This window comes from Trachurus trachurus (assembly GCF_905171665.1).
Source record: "Trachurus trachurus genome assembly, chromosome: 4".
Lineage (NCBI taxonomy): Eukaryota > Metazoa > Chordata > Actinopteri > Carangiformes > Carangidae > Trachurus > Trachurus trachurus.
In genome coordinates this window covers 24332748-24349845 of record NC_139898.1, presented here as the reverse complement: position 1 = coordinate 24349845, position 17098 = coordinate 24332748, and the positions used below count along the sequence as shown (strand labels likewise).

Genomic DNA, 17098 nt, shown 5'->3' with positions numbered 1-17098 from the left:
TAGCTCTTCATACCTTGCCTTAAAGCAGAAGTAAGCGATATTTTTGTGTTAATATAAGTCTTAAATAGTTATATCTTCCGGCAGCAATCACTTACATAGAGTGTTTGGACCGAAACACGGGTCTCTCAGTCACTCTGCTCTGCTCTGAGCCGAGGAGAAAACTTTTCTCGTATCCTACAAGTTTTATCCAATGAGGAGAGAGAACGGCATGAAGGGCTGTGTGTGCAGCCAAGGGATGCGCCTGAATGTGGTGACGTAGGGACGAGGACCAATAGATCCATGACGAGGGCGGGGGCTGCTAACTCCATCGGCTGACAAGAAGTTATGGTGCGTTCAGGGCAACCCGTAACTCGTGTTTTTCCGACCTGTGAAGTCGTACCAGTTCGACCTGGCGCGAGTTCACGGGTCGGAAGTTACGAGTGGCCGTTATAGTGACTTTCACAGGTAAAACAGGTCGGAAAAACACGAGTGGGTTGCCTGGAACGCTACAAAGTCGTAAATCGTGACTTGAAGCTGTACAGTAATTTACGGTTTCAAAAGCCTACCTGGAACGCAGCATTAGCCAAAACGACCGGATCGCTTACTTCTGCTTTAAATACATTATATATTCTAACAGGCAATATGAATAAAAACACACGTTTCAAATGTTACAACAATTTCCATATGTTTACAATCTTTATTGTTGAAAAGTGAACCATACATTCTTAATTCCTTGTCAAAATGTATCTTTATGCTTGTTTTTCAAAGCTTTGACAGGCTCTCTCTGACAAAAACATGTAAATTGGTTGATTTATAATAATACAGTCAACGACATTTGTTTTAGCTGTGCAGGTTTGTTTTAAATTGTGGTTCCCATCATAATTATTGATCAATTGTCATGTTCAGAAATGTGTTTTTGTCAATAATCTTCAAATTCAAGGATTATAAGTTTAATTTGATTATTGATTAAGTGGTCACCAAAGATTATAAAGTTTGTTTTACTTAAATCCAATTAGGACTTGTTCATGTTAAACAGTTTCTTGAACGACTCAAGTAACCTCAAACAAATCAATGTTATTTACAGAATTGATATCTATCATCAAAGTTAGTCATCCTCACCCTCTCACACCATATTTCTCCAGTAGATTCAAATCTACGCCCCATGGTGTATTTCTTATCTTCCACTGTAGTAGCTTTCTCTTCCTCACTTCCCGCACTACCATTGAACTAAGAATAGTTCAAATAACAAAAAGGAATTTAGCAAGACTTCTCAGGAAAAATGATATACCCCTGATTAGCATTAGTTCTTATTCAGGTGACAAAACCCAGCATCAGTAGTCGTGATGGGGTGCGTGTAGTGCAGGTGTGTTTCTCAAGGGTGTCTTTTTTTTTAACTTTTAGTATACATGGAACAAAGTTGTTTTCCTGCTAATTCCCCTATCAGATAAGGAAATGTGCCAGTTTTTTTTTGCGGGCATGGACAAACATGTTTTTTCCTTTAGACAAATAGCTGATTTTAGAGTGGAAACTATTTGGATAGTTCAGCTGCTTCACTAACCATAATACCCAAACCCTAAGGTTTGGGTATTATGTTCCATCAGTTAAACAAATGAAATGTCAATATGGTGTCATTAGAAAAAAATAAAGTCTAGACATGCCAGATTATGTTGAGTCACAGCTCAACATCGTCACAGAGATGTCAACCGAAGTGATTAGTAAGACATTAATTGCCCCAGCGAGATCATAAATCACATCTTAGTTTGACACCTGTTGCTGCTGTCTCTTAATGCTGGGATGAAAACAAGTCACCTGGAAGTCATCCTCTAATGCTACTGTTTCCACACACATCTACATAAGAAATCAGTAGATACATCAGAAATGACCTCAGAACAGCGGAGGCTGAGTCAGGGGTCAGCTTCACCAGTGTAATTGAGCGTTGCAGGGATTACCTGGAAATTAGCATCACCTCAGTTCCCTTAACAAACAGCTGATGGGGTTTTCCTTTCGAAAGCCAAATTCAAATCAAACTTGATTTATTTTATTAAGTTTACACATTCAAATAAGCCTTACATTGGTTCACCTTATGTATAAGTGACTATAGTCTTACTTTCAAGAGTAACTGAATAATCATAAACCCTAGAAAATAAAAACAAGTCATGGAAATTGGTTCAGAAATATAATTGAAAATGATGTTTTTTATCCAGAAAAACCAAAGCTCCCCTGTTTACTTTTGCTGCTGTGCAGACCGGTCCCACCCGGTCCAATATAGAGGTAGCAAGGGCCCTGTAGAGACAACAGCCCAATGGGGCCACTAAAGGAAAGTCAGTTACAAGATGAAAGGAAACAATAACTATGTTCTGTGATAATGAAAATACAATATTTTTCTCTCTATTCCTGATTATTTTCAATATTAGGTTGGAGATGACTTTTCCTCCAAAGACAATTTCGAAATCAAAAGGGTATGGTGAGGTATTATGATGTGTCAGTCATGTTTGTCACCATGCGGGTACAACCTCAGTGCGTATGTGACAGAGACAATTTGTGACCTTGCACAAGAAGAAGTCGAAGTTTCCATGATGCGTAATCTTTGTAGTGTGTTGTCACAACACACGTTCACAGGTAACGTAGAAGTCTGGGTCCGATGCTTGTCATGAGTGTAAAAATACACTTTCGCGTCACATTAGATTTTAGAAGATAATGGCACAACAATTGAAAAAGACAGTAAGATCTCACATAGCACACACAAATAATACATATAAATACAGTCATCACAAATTACAATACTGTACATCGTTCCCAACAGGCTCGCCTACAGCCTAATGGCAGACGGGACAAAGGATTTTAAATATCTATTTGATTTGGCCTGACAAGGGAACGTATACCTCCTCTTAGACTGGAGGAATGGTCAAAACCAGTTAAAACCACAGTTCCCACATTCACTCCCACACACTCTTGCTGTGTGTCGCCATGACCAAAGCCATATTTTTGGGGGAAATATGTCTCAAATTTGCAAAAATACATAAAATTGCATATGAAATATTTTGCAAGCTGCTTTATGCTGCTATATTTTGATACGTTTTGTAGGATTAACATGATACTTAACAATTGTTTTTTAGTGGTTGCTAAAAGTTTCATTGAGTTTACTGTTGTTTTTGTCAGCAAATCCAGCAGCGTGTTTGTCAGTCTGGAAAGACTCTCTGACTTCCCTACCCTGTCTGTGGCACTCTGCTGCAGCCCATTCCTTCCTAGTGAAGACATGAATCTTAAAAAAGATCAGAGTCACTTATAAACTCATAACTTACAGTACTTACATATGGTTTCATTCTGGAAAAAAAAGCAAAGTAAGGTCAATGCATGCAAGAGTAGAGAGTTCACTTATCTGGGACTATTTTCAGCAGTGGATTGATAAACATGGAAGACAAGTGAATATTCACAGTAGCAGCATGGTGTATGTTGAACTGACTCTAAAACTCACCAGTTTCACTGGTTGCGTTGTGGTGGCAAGGTACTGACTGCCTCGCTAACACCCGGAGGCAGTAGGCGGTTGGATGGAGGCCATACAGAGCACACAACTGTCACACAAGTGACTCGGGTTTGCAACCGCATCTGTGGGGTTGGGTTTTGGCAACAAAAGAGTGCTTTTGTTAAGGTTCAGGAGAGTGTGATTGTGGGTTTGTTAAAACGTAAATAAACACCTTGTGTGTGTCACTCTCACTGCCATCTCTTGCTGTATTTAACCACCGTCGTTTTACCATTCAAGAGTTTAATAAATCTGTACACATTACCAGTGACTATTGTTCTGTAAGATCAGGTATTTGTGTGAACATAAAGCGTGTGAACATTTTTACTGATAAGGTCACTGTCCTGTCAATCCATTTGCAATGTGATACAACTTGAATTACTAAGAGAGAGGGTTGCACACGCTTTAATCTCCTTCTCATGGGGGTGCCCTGGTGGTGGCTCACCTGCCAGAGCGCATACCGTGAAGGCTTAGTCGTGACAACGTTAGCTCCATGTCAACCTGACGCCCTTTTCTGCATGTAAGTCCCCCTCTCCCCCCTTTTACTTCCTGTCTCAGTTTCACTGTGGCAATCAAAATAAAATACAGACAAAAAGTTGCAAAAAGCAGTTTTAAGTTACTACTTTCTGCCATGAATGTGTCCATTCATGTAAGATGACAACTAATATGGTATCAAAGACAGAAACGAAATAACTTCTCTGAAGTCTCATTCTTTAACTTCCTTGAGATTGAACCAATGATATAATGCTTAAGACAACAAAAGCCCAGTTGTTTACATTTTTACAGTGGTGACTCATTGCAGGACAAAGACTGCATATGAACACATTATCTTGGAGTCAGTTGGTAGTGTAAAGAAAGGCCACTGTCAAATAAGCAGAAACTGAGCGGTGGGAATTGGTATGTAAGAAGTCACACTGGTTTATGTCCATGACACAACAAAAAGAGTTTTAAAAAAGTTGATTCAGTAACGTCTTGAAATTAAATACAGTATATATAGTATATTGAATAAAGGAACATTAATTCAAACTCAATTTTTTTGCCACTTTTACATATCTTATTCATTTATTTTTTGTTCTTTTTTCATGGTTTCATTGTTGAAGTTGAATTCTTTTCACTTCTTAAATCACCGTCATCTCTTTTTCTGATCAGTTACTGTTAATATCATATGAAGCAATAATGCTGATTAATAACCGTCCAGAGTGTATCAGTACATATTTAAACTATTACATATTTTTATAACATTTTCCCCACTGCCTTCTTGCACATTTCAAAATTAGACAGTGATATTTATGAATTCACGATATTGCATTTTTTAAGGTCCAGAAATTCCCTCGTCCTCCCATCATCACCCTCCCATGACCTGTTGTGTTCTGCTCACTGAATGGCTGTGATTGCAGCTCCTGCAGCCCCTCCTAGTGGCAGCTTAGATTATTCATTATCATACAACATAAATGTTTTTACAGTGTGCGTCACTTTTTCCCAGTGAACTTGAAACTGTGAGGTAGGGCCCCTCAGTTGCAAACAGAAACAGCAACATAGCTGTGGGATGAGTAATATTTATGAATGGGTCCGGATAGTAGCAGGCAGCAGTGGCTGAACAGGGGCTGGGGAAAGAGAGGAGGGGGTCGGGGGTGGACTGGCGCCTCGTCACTCCCTCCCTTCACCCTCTTACGCACAACTTGCTGGACAAGTGGTGTTGCGCAACAGACCCAAATACACACAAACACACACACACACACACATACACACCTGCATACTGAGTGAGTCTGGGGTCATGGTATTATTTGACAATGGAACCACATATTCGAAATCTCCCAGTGGTCCCTGAATTTCTCTTCTTTCTCAACGCTATGAATGACGGTGATGAATTTGAAGATGATTGCATGGGAAAGCTTCTGAGCATTAATGGTGCTGGAATATCCCATTAAACATCTGGATTCCACATAAACACATGTGGATTCAATTATGTGGTTTCAAGGTTCAGACTGGAGCTCATTCACCCGAGCTTTTCTTTGATACATTTTCTGTTGATTGACAAATTGACTAATTATTTTTACTGTAAATCAGACAAGAGAAATCTTTCCAGCCATAAATCTTAAGGTGCCTCGACCTACAACCTGTCATGCTGTTTTTGATTTCTTCTCTGTCTCGTGCTCATGTTTGTTCTAAGTATATTTACTCTTGCAAAGACAAGTTTAGGAATATAAATAATGTTGATGATAATGAAAGTAACAATAAGATTCAGGTCAAACCTATCGACTTCCCATCAAGACTTTCACTGCAGGAATAGTTGGAGGTCACCTGGAATATTTTAGTTTCAGTGATGCATCAACTGGAAATGTGGTGCATTAATGATAGTGTGCGATGACACGATTAAACTTTCCCCCAAGACATGCATGAGTAGAAAGTGGATAATTAATTAAAATGTTTTGCCCCACAAATCCAACACACTAGTTTTTTTTTCTGAAAGGGCATTTGTGGTGTTTTTGTCCTTTGTCATTTTGCCTTGACTTTGAACCCAGGGCATTCGTGCAATTTCACACGCAGGCAGTGCATTTAGGAAAGAAAAACGTGTGCCCACTATGAATCACCCAGAAGACAAAAGGTTGTTTTCTAATTTTCTCCATAAGATCAGACAAGTGCCGTGCGTTTCCACTGCTCACATGCAGACACGGAGACAAACAGACACGCATGTAGGTCATACTGTTGATTTATTCAGTAGTGCGGCTATAGATATTAGAAAAAACACTTAAATTACATTTTATTCTTACATCTGTCTTGTTTTTGTCTATTATATCTTCTAAAATTGATTTTCCACCAACAGGTCTTCCTCTAAGTCTGGGGGAGTTTCACAATTTCAGTGGCAGAGAAATGAATGAACCGAAGAACAGCAATGAGGAATGTGGTGAAAACAATTTGCAGAGCTGAGGGACTTGGAGCTCTGTCTGTTGTTGCCTTTGTGTGCTTGTGTACTTCTCAAAAAATCTGGTCAAAGTGGACCTAAGGTGAATTTGTAGCATACTCTTAAAAGCATGTACTGTATTGGTGTTTATTCTGTGGTGGTGATTCACCTAATGCAAAAAAACAAGTAGCAGACAGGAGAAGGATTCACCCTATAGTCACTATGTCAGAGTCATATATGCCTATTTGATCATTATGAATTCACAAAATTATTACTCAGCCAGTTTACGACGGGACGTCATCCCAACTGCCGGGCTATGATTTCTGCTTCATGAAACAGCAAAAACTCCTGAGTCAGAGGAGCAGAAACGCGTTGGCAGTGGGCCTCAAGTAAAGCAAGGCTGGACTTTCAGACAGCCTCAAATAACAGTGTAACAGCCTACAGCTGTCATAATATTGGAAGACTCTTAGTTCCTGTTCACGAGGGTGATTAAAATGTCAGAGAAAAAAAACCCCACTTCTCGGTCAGAGCCTGGCTGGAGGAAAGTTACAGAAATGCTTTCCCTTCAAACAATCAAAACACATCAGGCGCGTGTGTGTGTTTGTCATTAACTGTGGAAAGGTGAAGCGTGCAAAATGGCAACTATGAGCGCTTTAAAGAGTTTCTAAAGCTGAGTGCATTTGTCAGGAGTAAACACTCAAATAAACAGGCTTGTTAAAAGTTTGTTGTAATAAGAAACAGAAGCAGTTTCCTCTTCTACTGTCAATATTTGTCACTCTGTCAGTCCGTGACGCGTGTTAGAATAAAATAATCAAATAAGAAACAAGAAACGATCCAAGTAACTCATGTGACTTGTTGCACCTGATACTGGAATGAAACTTGTCAAGAGCAAATTGAAATGTGTTCCAGAAAAGGAAGCTGCCTGATAAGACTTGTTCGGTCAACAGGCCACTTTACTTCGAATTTCCGGCTGTCACCAAGTCAATGATAAATAGCCTCAGGGGCAAAGCATCGCCTTATCTAAGGAATGCACACATGACTGAGTCACCTGAAGGATATGAGGTGTAAAGGACTCACCTGACATACCTACATCAAAGCACTTGAGAGATGCACTTAAGATCTCTCACATGTGTAATACATACTCCCACATACAGTATAGACTGAGAGTAGGTGGTGGGGAGGGTGTTTACATTCCAGATCTTATTGTTGACCTTCATGTATGTGATTCATCTGAGCCACTCTGCTCAGAAACCTTAACGCGAATATATGAAAAGCTGTGGGCGGTTGTAATTGCATGCTCTCTGAAAACTATGGGTAACTATACACTTTAAATACCACATATAGGTACGTCATGGAGCCTTTAGCTCATAGATGGATGATGACACACAGACCTGTCTGAAACCACTTAATTTACCGAAAGTTTCTCATGGTCCTTGACCAGAAATGTCTCTTCCAACTGCCAACCAGTCTTTAAGATATTAAGGTTTGTGTGCTGTTTTGATTGAACGGGACTGGATTAGAGTGGTTGCCACAGTTTTTGAGTTTATGGCCCCTCTCTGTTTTCTCCAGCCCCTGTGTGAAGGGGACATACTGGTAGACGTAAATGCATAGTATTTGTAAACCAAACAGAGAGATAATACTGGTGTCTGGGGTCTAGAAGTTCAACAGCTCTTTTTCTTCTCTTTCGGTTTATGTCGTCCTCATATTTAACAGTATGATTTCCCACTGCAAAAAAAGACTAAGACAATAAAGAAATGAATAAAAGGTTGTATCAGGGCACAACACTTGGTCACATGTGACGCAAGATAAGAATTAAACCCTGGTGGCTGCAAGAATAAACCAAATTCACCAAATGTGAATTCAGTCGGATTGATATATAGAAAAAGATACAGTTAATAGTATACAATACACAATGTATATAAAAGATTTATCAAAAATCCCAATCTTGTATCTAATAATAGCCAGTAATGTGCTTTTCAGGCACAACTTTGTTGCTTTGTTTCTACCAGAAATAGCTTGCAGATACATTTTTCCTCGCGGCATTACCATAAGTAACTATTGACAGGAGCACTGTTAGTCTCAACATCACCAAAATGTCAAAGCTCACACAATATGAATACAATTAGTAAATAGTAAATATTCAGGAAAGGACATACGTACAAGTAGAAAAACAGAAACAGATTTTTTTGGTGAAATGTAAATATATTACATAAAAACACTGGTTGCGCAATCATAAAGCACATGACGAGTTAGCCCCAGGGGCGTCTTCCAGGATGGAGCCAGCATTGTCACATTGTCTATCTGAAATCTGCATCACCACACTCAGAACTCAGACATCTCCAGACCGTCCTGATCTGACATCCCCATATACAAACACCTCATAGAGATGCTACTGTACTTTATGTGATACTGGCTCCATTGAATCACCATGTTCTTTTACACTGTGATATTTTGGACATTCTCGCTGAGCTATTTAGTACACTTTCTAAGTATATTGTTCATTTTAATGAGCTTGATGATACAAATAAATTGTGTGTAATTTTAGCTGCATTTTTTTTTTTGCATCAATTAATGTGCCAAAGCCTGCCACCTCATCCTTAACAGAAGATTGTCTTTCATGAGCTTCAATTTATAAAACAACTGTTTTGTGTTTTGTCTTTATGGTACCATAATGTACGTTTTTTAAAATCTTTTTCATGACTTTTTAGTTGGTGTCTCACAACTCTTTTTTTGAGTGGTCCCCAACATTTTTAATTTTGTCAAGAGGGAGGAGGGTACTTTGTAATGAATACTGTATTTTTATATTGCCTCTGTATTTTTAATGTGTGTTGTGAAGTGACACAGATATAAAGTTTATCTATCCATCTATGATAGGGAGGATGAGAGCAGTCGTTAACCAGCACTAGAAAACCTCAGATGGGCCCTGCTCTTCAACTGGTTTGGTGTCACTTTCTCCTAAAACCACAGCCCTGGAAGCTCCAGTCTGAAAACTTCCTGGAGAACCAGCGAGAATCATCCCTTTGTCTTCACTCTCAGGCTCACCAGGTGGGATTGCGCCTTGTCCCAACCATGTTAGTGCTTCTGGTGCTCCGCTAACTGATTCACCAAGAGATTAAAGGTCAGAGTCAGGAAGTTTGTGGTCGCCTGCTCTGTCTGTTCCGAACAAAAGATCACCCATCAAGCTACTACTTGTCCCACATCTCCTTTGACTTTGTCACCAGTTTGCAACCATCTGACAGTAACATGGTCATCCTCAGAGGGTGCGTCTCCACTTTAGCACACTTCCTGTCATTACCGAATTACCATCTGCTGAAGACATTGCTAAATACATGTTGCAACATGTTTTCCCGCCTGCATCGCCTCCTGAGAGATGTAGTCTGTGACTCTACATTCTGGAAGGATCTTCTGTTATCTGTTATCCTCTCTTCTTCTCTTCTTCTTAGACCATCAATCCAGACAGTCATCAACTTTCTACTGATGATGACCTCCAGACGACCTCCAGCCTGTTCCTCATCCAGTGTGTGCCCGGCTGCCAACCTCCTCTCTTCCTCAGCCAGGAGAGAGAAGCCAATTACAAATTGGACAGTGAATCAAATATACGTAAATATAACAAAACTCCTCTTTAAAAACAGAGTATAACTATAAGGTCTGATGTATGTTAGTGATACTGAAATGAAAATCATTTTGAGAAAACTGCCTTTATTTTCATTAGCTAAAGGTACAGTATTTAATTTACAGGAAATGACCATGTTTGGATCATCTGGTGACTGTGGGAGAGAGAGAGAGAGAGAGAGAGAGAGAGAGAGAGAGAGAGAGAGAGAGAGAGAGAGAGAGAGAGAGAGATTAATAACAATACAGGTGATGACATGGTGATGACATTGAGTGTGTGGTCCTCCATGTTGCATCAGAACGCTGCTAGACGGTAAAATGACATTTTATCTCCACTAGTCACATTTTATGGAAGCAAAAATCCATAGTCACAAAATCCCAAGACTGACCAATGCATGAAAGTGTTTTTTCCCAAATATGTCTCGCTGCACTAGACAGGATACAGTGCATGTGGAGACTATGAAGAATGCAGAAGGCTGACCTCTAGTGTTTAGAAAAAGGTGTGGGAGAGAGAGAGAGAGAGCTGACCTGGTGTCACCCGGTTATCTCACAGAGCAACTCTGAATGAAGCACATGCAGGGAAATGATTCTGTTCATCCATCACTAACACTGTGAACTGTCTCTTCCATGGATGCCCCTTATACCTTAAGACTTTCAGGGAACGACGGTCATAATGTGGCTTAACGCACAGCCAGAAATACATCAGTTATTTCAGACTTCCTATAGATAAACAGATGGTTAGATATATAGAAGGCTAATATTGAACCTGTAAGCTGTTGTTGACGGACATTTTTAGACCAGAAGGTGCTAAATAATCTGCTGAATCCCTTTTTAAGTAACCTATGCTTATCGAGGGACTGAGAATAATGAAACTCCACCTGACATGTATACTCTGTGTGCCTGAATAAAAAAGTCCACTAATCCTTTAATCCAATAAATGCAGGACGCAGACGCAGAGATAAAGGACAGAAGTCAAACGCAGTTGCATGAGGTGTCCCTGAAAATATGGTGTGGGTGTGTAACGCATTTACCCTTCGTATTTGCTCTGTAATGATTCAGCACGCGGCTAAAGGGCAGCTCACAGTAAGGCATGCAGGGAGAGACAAAGACATAGGAGTGACTGAGGGGTTTCTTTTCACACGACAGCTTAAGGAAAGACACCAACTTTAACTTATTGGCTGAGTTCATGTTGTTCTAAGGCGAAGCTTTAGGTAATTAATACCTGCTCTCACGGTGGTAGATGAAACTGCTGCTGCTGTTGCTCAGTGCATTCTCCCGGTCCTCCACTTTATACACAGTTATGCACATGCATGATGAATCATCCTACTTTTGCAGAGATGCTAGAAATTAAGATCACTATCCTGACACTTCATACTTTAAGTCAACTACTTTAAAAGGAGAAAATGGTGTCCCTATTAGTCCACTACATGTATTTATTTCACCTCACAGTTCAATTTACTTTTGATATCAATGTGTTTTGCCTAAAACAGAGGTTTACTTTACTTTTTTTTACTTTTTATTATGCAATGTAGATTAAACAAAGCTACAGCTCCACCTGGAACATTAAAATGCATATATATGACAAACACAACTCTATAAGACTAACACTTTGAGTATATTTTGAATGCAGGACCTTTGTGGACCATTGTGGTATTAGTACTTTCACTGAAGTAAAACATCTCAATACTCCCACTGAAAAGAACCCATTCTTGAGTGATGGAGACTTACAAAGAGACAACAGCAGGCATCTGATTACAAACTATAACAAGAATTAAAATGTTTTTTATGCACTTTTTGGTTCAACATTTAACTATTTTGCAATTTGGTTTACTAAAGTGCAAAACACACAACACCTTTACTATGGTATGATTTTCTGTGATGTTTGGGTACTTAAAACAAAACAGTAAAGTCTCATTAAACCCTAACAAGATACAGTAGATGGTTCAGCTTTCTGCTTCTTATCTGTATTTGTTGAAGGGTAGTACTTTAGAGTCTAACAGATTTTTTTTTTTTTTTTTACACCTTTGCTACAGTAAAATAGTTTTAATTTAACCTTAAAGTTATTTGTGAAAAGGAAAATATTAATTTAAGAAGTAAGAGGAGGCCACAGTGTGATATTTGTATCAATATTAATAACAAAAAAGGAGCACATGATAAAGAATCACTAGATATTCCCCTCCCGTAGCTAGGGGTGTTTTGTGTTTTGAAAGATTCCCATCATGTGGTCGTTTTCGTGTGAGGCTCTATGCCTGGAAGAACTTTGAATTCCAGACAAGATCATTTTATTTGAAAGTTCATCTCGCGGGGATTTGGTGCCCTTGCTTAAGTTAACTCTTAATATGCTGTTTATGATGGCAAAATGCAACACAATAGCTCTTGTGTACTTCTTTTGGATACACAAGGCTTTTATCCACTGCCCAGTCAAGTGATGTATTTCATCTGTGGTAAAAGAAAAAGAAACTTTTTAAAGTTCAGCAAAAAAAAAAGAAAAAAGAAATGTTCTGTTCTCTCTCTCTCTTTCTCACTCTTTCTCTTTTTTATCTTCCTCTCTCACTCTTCATTGTGTGCAGTCAGGCCTTTATCAACTAGGCTTCTAATTCCTGAAGTGAAATCCTCTTAGGATCTATGCTCTATTTCTGTTTGGTCTATAGGGTCATTTTTGAAATCTCCATTAGACCAAGCTCATTGGCTGGAAAAGACACACGCATGCACACAAAAACACTCACACCATCCAGCAACAGATAGTACAGTGAAGTGATCGAGTGTGGACCAGAGCAAGGTTAACTACAGACACGAAGCAAGGATTTCACTGTGATCCTGTGAGGTAAGAACAGCTACAATGACTTCTCGTGTATATTATTTTGAAAACAATTTAGTGAAATCAATGAAAATTGTGTAGAAATGTACAGAAAAAATATGATGTTTAATTTTGAGTGGACGGCATAAGAGGTGTAAGGAGATATAAAGAGATAAAGATAAAGATATTCAGTTGATATGGATTTTGGGGGCCATCTTGATTCGTTATTTGTAATTTGTCATTTACACTGTGTTTTAATATTAAATGAAGATTTTACCAATTCTATTTCTTATTCTAAAGCAGAGTTTTCTCAAACGTATAAGAACAAAGATTTCTTTCTCTTGGTGCAGAAATTGGTCATGGTTGGCTCTGTGTCTAATTGAGAGTCAGCTGTTTACAACAGTTTATTGTCTGTTTCATGCACACGCACAGACACATAAAGAACTACAACATGTGTATGTGACTTCATTTGCTCATAGTACATCTGATCACGACAAATCTCCGCCTTTGGATTTAGGAGGTTAAAGGTCGCCACAAAGATCATCAGACCAGATCAGCAGCGTGACTGCATGGAGCAAGGGCAACTGTACTAACCGAGACAATGCAGATACGCCATTTAATCCAATGAGATATTAGCTCTGTGTCTGTTACACAACACAAAGCAGAGTGAGACCAAAATATACTGCATCCAATGCAAAGCAGTGTAGATTTGTTAGTATGTTTGAATATACAATTTCAATTTATGTGCAGATCGAACTGAGGTTTATAATTTGAAAATATATTTCATTTTCTCTGTTGTATTTTAGCTTTTAATTAATTATACTACATACTAAATAAATGTACTGTTATAGTTCTTCAGTTTTAATACAGTTTCATGCGGTTATTTGCCACTTTTTTCCACCTTAAAACAGAATCCCTGAGTGGTCACAGCAAGCAAGACAGATCTGTTGGTGTGCAGTAATCCTCTTAGACCATTAATTTGATTAAATATCATGGGAGTCGCTCGGTATCCAGTATCTCTGACACGGTATATTACATCTGTACTTTTACACTTGTCTAATTGCGAACAATGAAAGCATTCATGTGTTACTGGTCATTAACACTTGGAAAAAGTTCAGTTCGATTATTCATTCTAACATCAGCAGCACCCATTGTGCAGATCATGTGAATGACCTTCTTACCGAAACCCTAATTCATTCTCAATGTTCTGTCTGACAGGTAGCTAACAAGAGGAAAATGTCTGCCAAATTGATCGACTTAGAGGAGACCGCAACCCACACGGGTGAGTAGAAGTGGTGCTTTCAAGTATCACACAATTATAGTTTTAAAATCTGATGTCATGTTTTACTAATTTTCTTCATTTAAAGGTATTTTTATAAGGACAAAAGCATCGTTGACAGAACTGTTGGCTGTGATACCAAAGCAGTTTAACTGATGCTTTAATCTTCTCTTTCTTGGACAGCATTGGTGCAATTACTGAACTTCTTAGAAGGTTGAGACGAAGTGTTAATCCCCACATAAAAACAGGCCACAATACCCATCAATGATTCATAGCGGCACTGTGCCATTTGACAAGTAAATCAGTCATTCAGCCTGAAAGCCCACAAATAATTGGTTATTTTAAAGTAAAATTTGAGAATGCTGCTTTATGAAACCACAACCCCATAACTCGTGCTGGATTAGGATTGAATAGTATTTGCCCCTATAAGTATTTAAATTGTCTTACTAAATAGTCAGAGACATGAACTGTAATAATAATAATAATAATAATAATAATAATAATAATAATAATGTCTGAAATTTGTAAAATGGAAACAGCTACAAGGGAAATGCAAACATTTAATTTACATTCATTTAAATGACAGTAAGTCATATTTATGCTTCAAGAAAACAGATGTTAAAGAGGCCACAGAGGTGGCTGGTCAGAGATCCAATAGTCACTACCATTCAGTGACTAAATACAGAATATTATGCGTTTTCTCCTTAGGTCCAAAAGGAGTCATCAATGACTGGAGGCGATTCAAGCTGGAAAGTATGGACCAGGATAATCTCCCACCTGCGAAAAAGGAACTTCTCAGACAGATGTCCTCACCCAACAAGCCAAAAGATGACTCCAGATCAAACCTGAACCGCAAGGTAGAACCCAGAGCTAACAGCAAGCATCATTATTCACCATTTATGGTTATAAACGAATCCTTATTGTCATCATTTATCCAAATCCAATCAGCAGACAGGATGGTGATTGTTGGTGTTTTGTATTTTTCAGATGAGCGTTCAAGAGTATGAACTGCTGAAGGAGGAAGACGAGGGATGTCTAAAGAAGTACAGACGGAGGTGCATGCAGGAGATGCACGATAAGCTCAGCTTTGGGCCCAAGTTTGAAGGTGTGCATGACCTGGACAGTGGGGAGGCCTTCCTGGAAGTCATTGAGAAGGAGCATCACACCACAGTGGTCATTGTCCACATCTACAAGGCTGGGGTCAAAGGTTGCGAGGAGCTCAACACCTGCATTGACTGCCTGGCCACTGAGTACCCCACCGTGAAGTTCTGCAGGATCGATGCTGTTGCATCTGGAGCTGCTGAGCGGTTCTCAGATGAGGTTTTGCCCACACTGCTGGTATACAAGGCTGGAGAACTACTGGGGAACTTCCTGGCCTGCACACAGCACCTGAACGAGGAGTTCTTCGCCACTGATGTGGAGGCATTCCTCAACAGCTATGGCCTGTTGCCTGAGAAGGAGCTGCCTGGTGTGGAAGACGAGGAGGAAAACGACGTGGAGTAAACAAAGAGTTTGGCTGCTAAGGAGAAAAGGAAGCTGTCTCAGAGACCTGGATAGAGAACCTTTGAAAGACAATTCACAACACAAGACAAGATATTTTGGCTTCTGCAATTAGAAAAAAAAACATGACCACTAGTTCACTGGTGTTTGAGGGTTGTGCTCTCAAGGAGAAATTTTATATCACATCGGTAAAGAAATCTCAATGTCCCAGATCTAGGTGCTCTCACATATGGGTGTGGGTTACAGTAAGGTGAGGAGATTTAGGAGCATTTATGTGTAAAAATACAAATCCTACCACCACCCAAAAAAAGCCAAACCAGCTCACTGAGTGGGCCCAGGCCCCACAACTAACTATAACTACAATGTTTTATCTTGTAATGCTAGGAACATTACATACTGTATGTACTTGTAAAAACTGTTATTTACTAGACTTTTTGTAGCTATCTGGATTGGATTTATCTGTACACATTATTTATAAATCCAGGGTTCACAGAGAAGTGACATGTCCTAATGTGAATATTTAAATACATGTATACTTAAAGTCTTATGGTTTTTTGCCAAAACTAAAGAAAAACCTTCAAGGAGATAAATAGAACAGGGACTCTGCAGACTCAAGAGGCCAAAGCACTCTGGATGTGGAAACATTTCGTGTAAACACATCTTCCAGCTGTCAGCTCCAACATTACCTTCCCTCGATTCCTCAGCCCGTGCGGTGGGAGGTACTTGTTGTGTCTGGAAAAAAACATTCAGGAGCCTCTGGTATTAAAACATCATCAGCAAAGCGTCATCAGAGAAGAGTTCATCCATTTGTGTGTATTTTATATTGTGAAAGTGTGAAGAAGTCATGGAAATAGGAAAAAGAAAAGGAAACCGTGGGTGCTGGTTTTTCTGACTTAGCCGATAAGACCTTGACTCAGCACTTCGGTCAGTGTTATTATCATCATCATCATTGTATGAGTTTGTAAAGGATTGTTACTATTTTACACTGTGTACAGAATACAATGAAGCAACTTCACACTGTCCAGACTAAAAAGAATAATAAAATTACAAACACTATTTAAGTTTTTGCATCGTGTTTTATTAATTCAGTACAGTCAACAGTAATTTTGCTGCAAATTAAACATAAGATATGTAATTGAACTTTGAATATGCCGGTTAGTCGATTTTATTTTATTTTTTCACCTTTGAACAGACCAGACCAACTGTTTCTTTGTGCTTAGCTAAACTAATCTAAGCTAGGTTAATGAGCTTGAGGTTGTAGCTTCATATTTATCACACAGACATAACAGTGGCATCTATCTTCTTGTGTAACAACAATAAAACAAGTGAGCATTTTTCTCAAAGCACCATATCGCTGCTTTGAACATCTTTGCACAATCTGTTTTTCTTCTTTCAGATGGAGTGTTGCAAAACTCACCTACACCTCATTCACCACCACTTTATCACCAACATTATCTTCAGATTGTCTCAGAAGATTCAGCCACGATGGAGGCTGCACCATCTTAATGCTCC

The 17098-nt window shown here is 39.1% G+C and overlaps 1 protein-coding gene across 1 annotated transcript; it reads left to right on the top strand.

Moving 5' to 3' along the window:
- Positions 1–14043: 14043 nt before the first annotated feature.
- Positions 14044–15589, top strand: pdcb (phosducin b; the record flags this gene model as incomplete). Its single annotated transcript, XM_083969692.1, has 3 exons — positions 14044–14089; positions 14795–14943; positions 15074–15589. 3 exons carry the CDS (start codon positions 14044–14046, stop codon positions 15587–15589), a joined length of 711 nt encoding a protein of 236 aa, XP_083825818.1.
- Positions 15590–17098: the final 1509 nt, after the last annotated feature.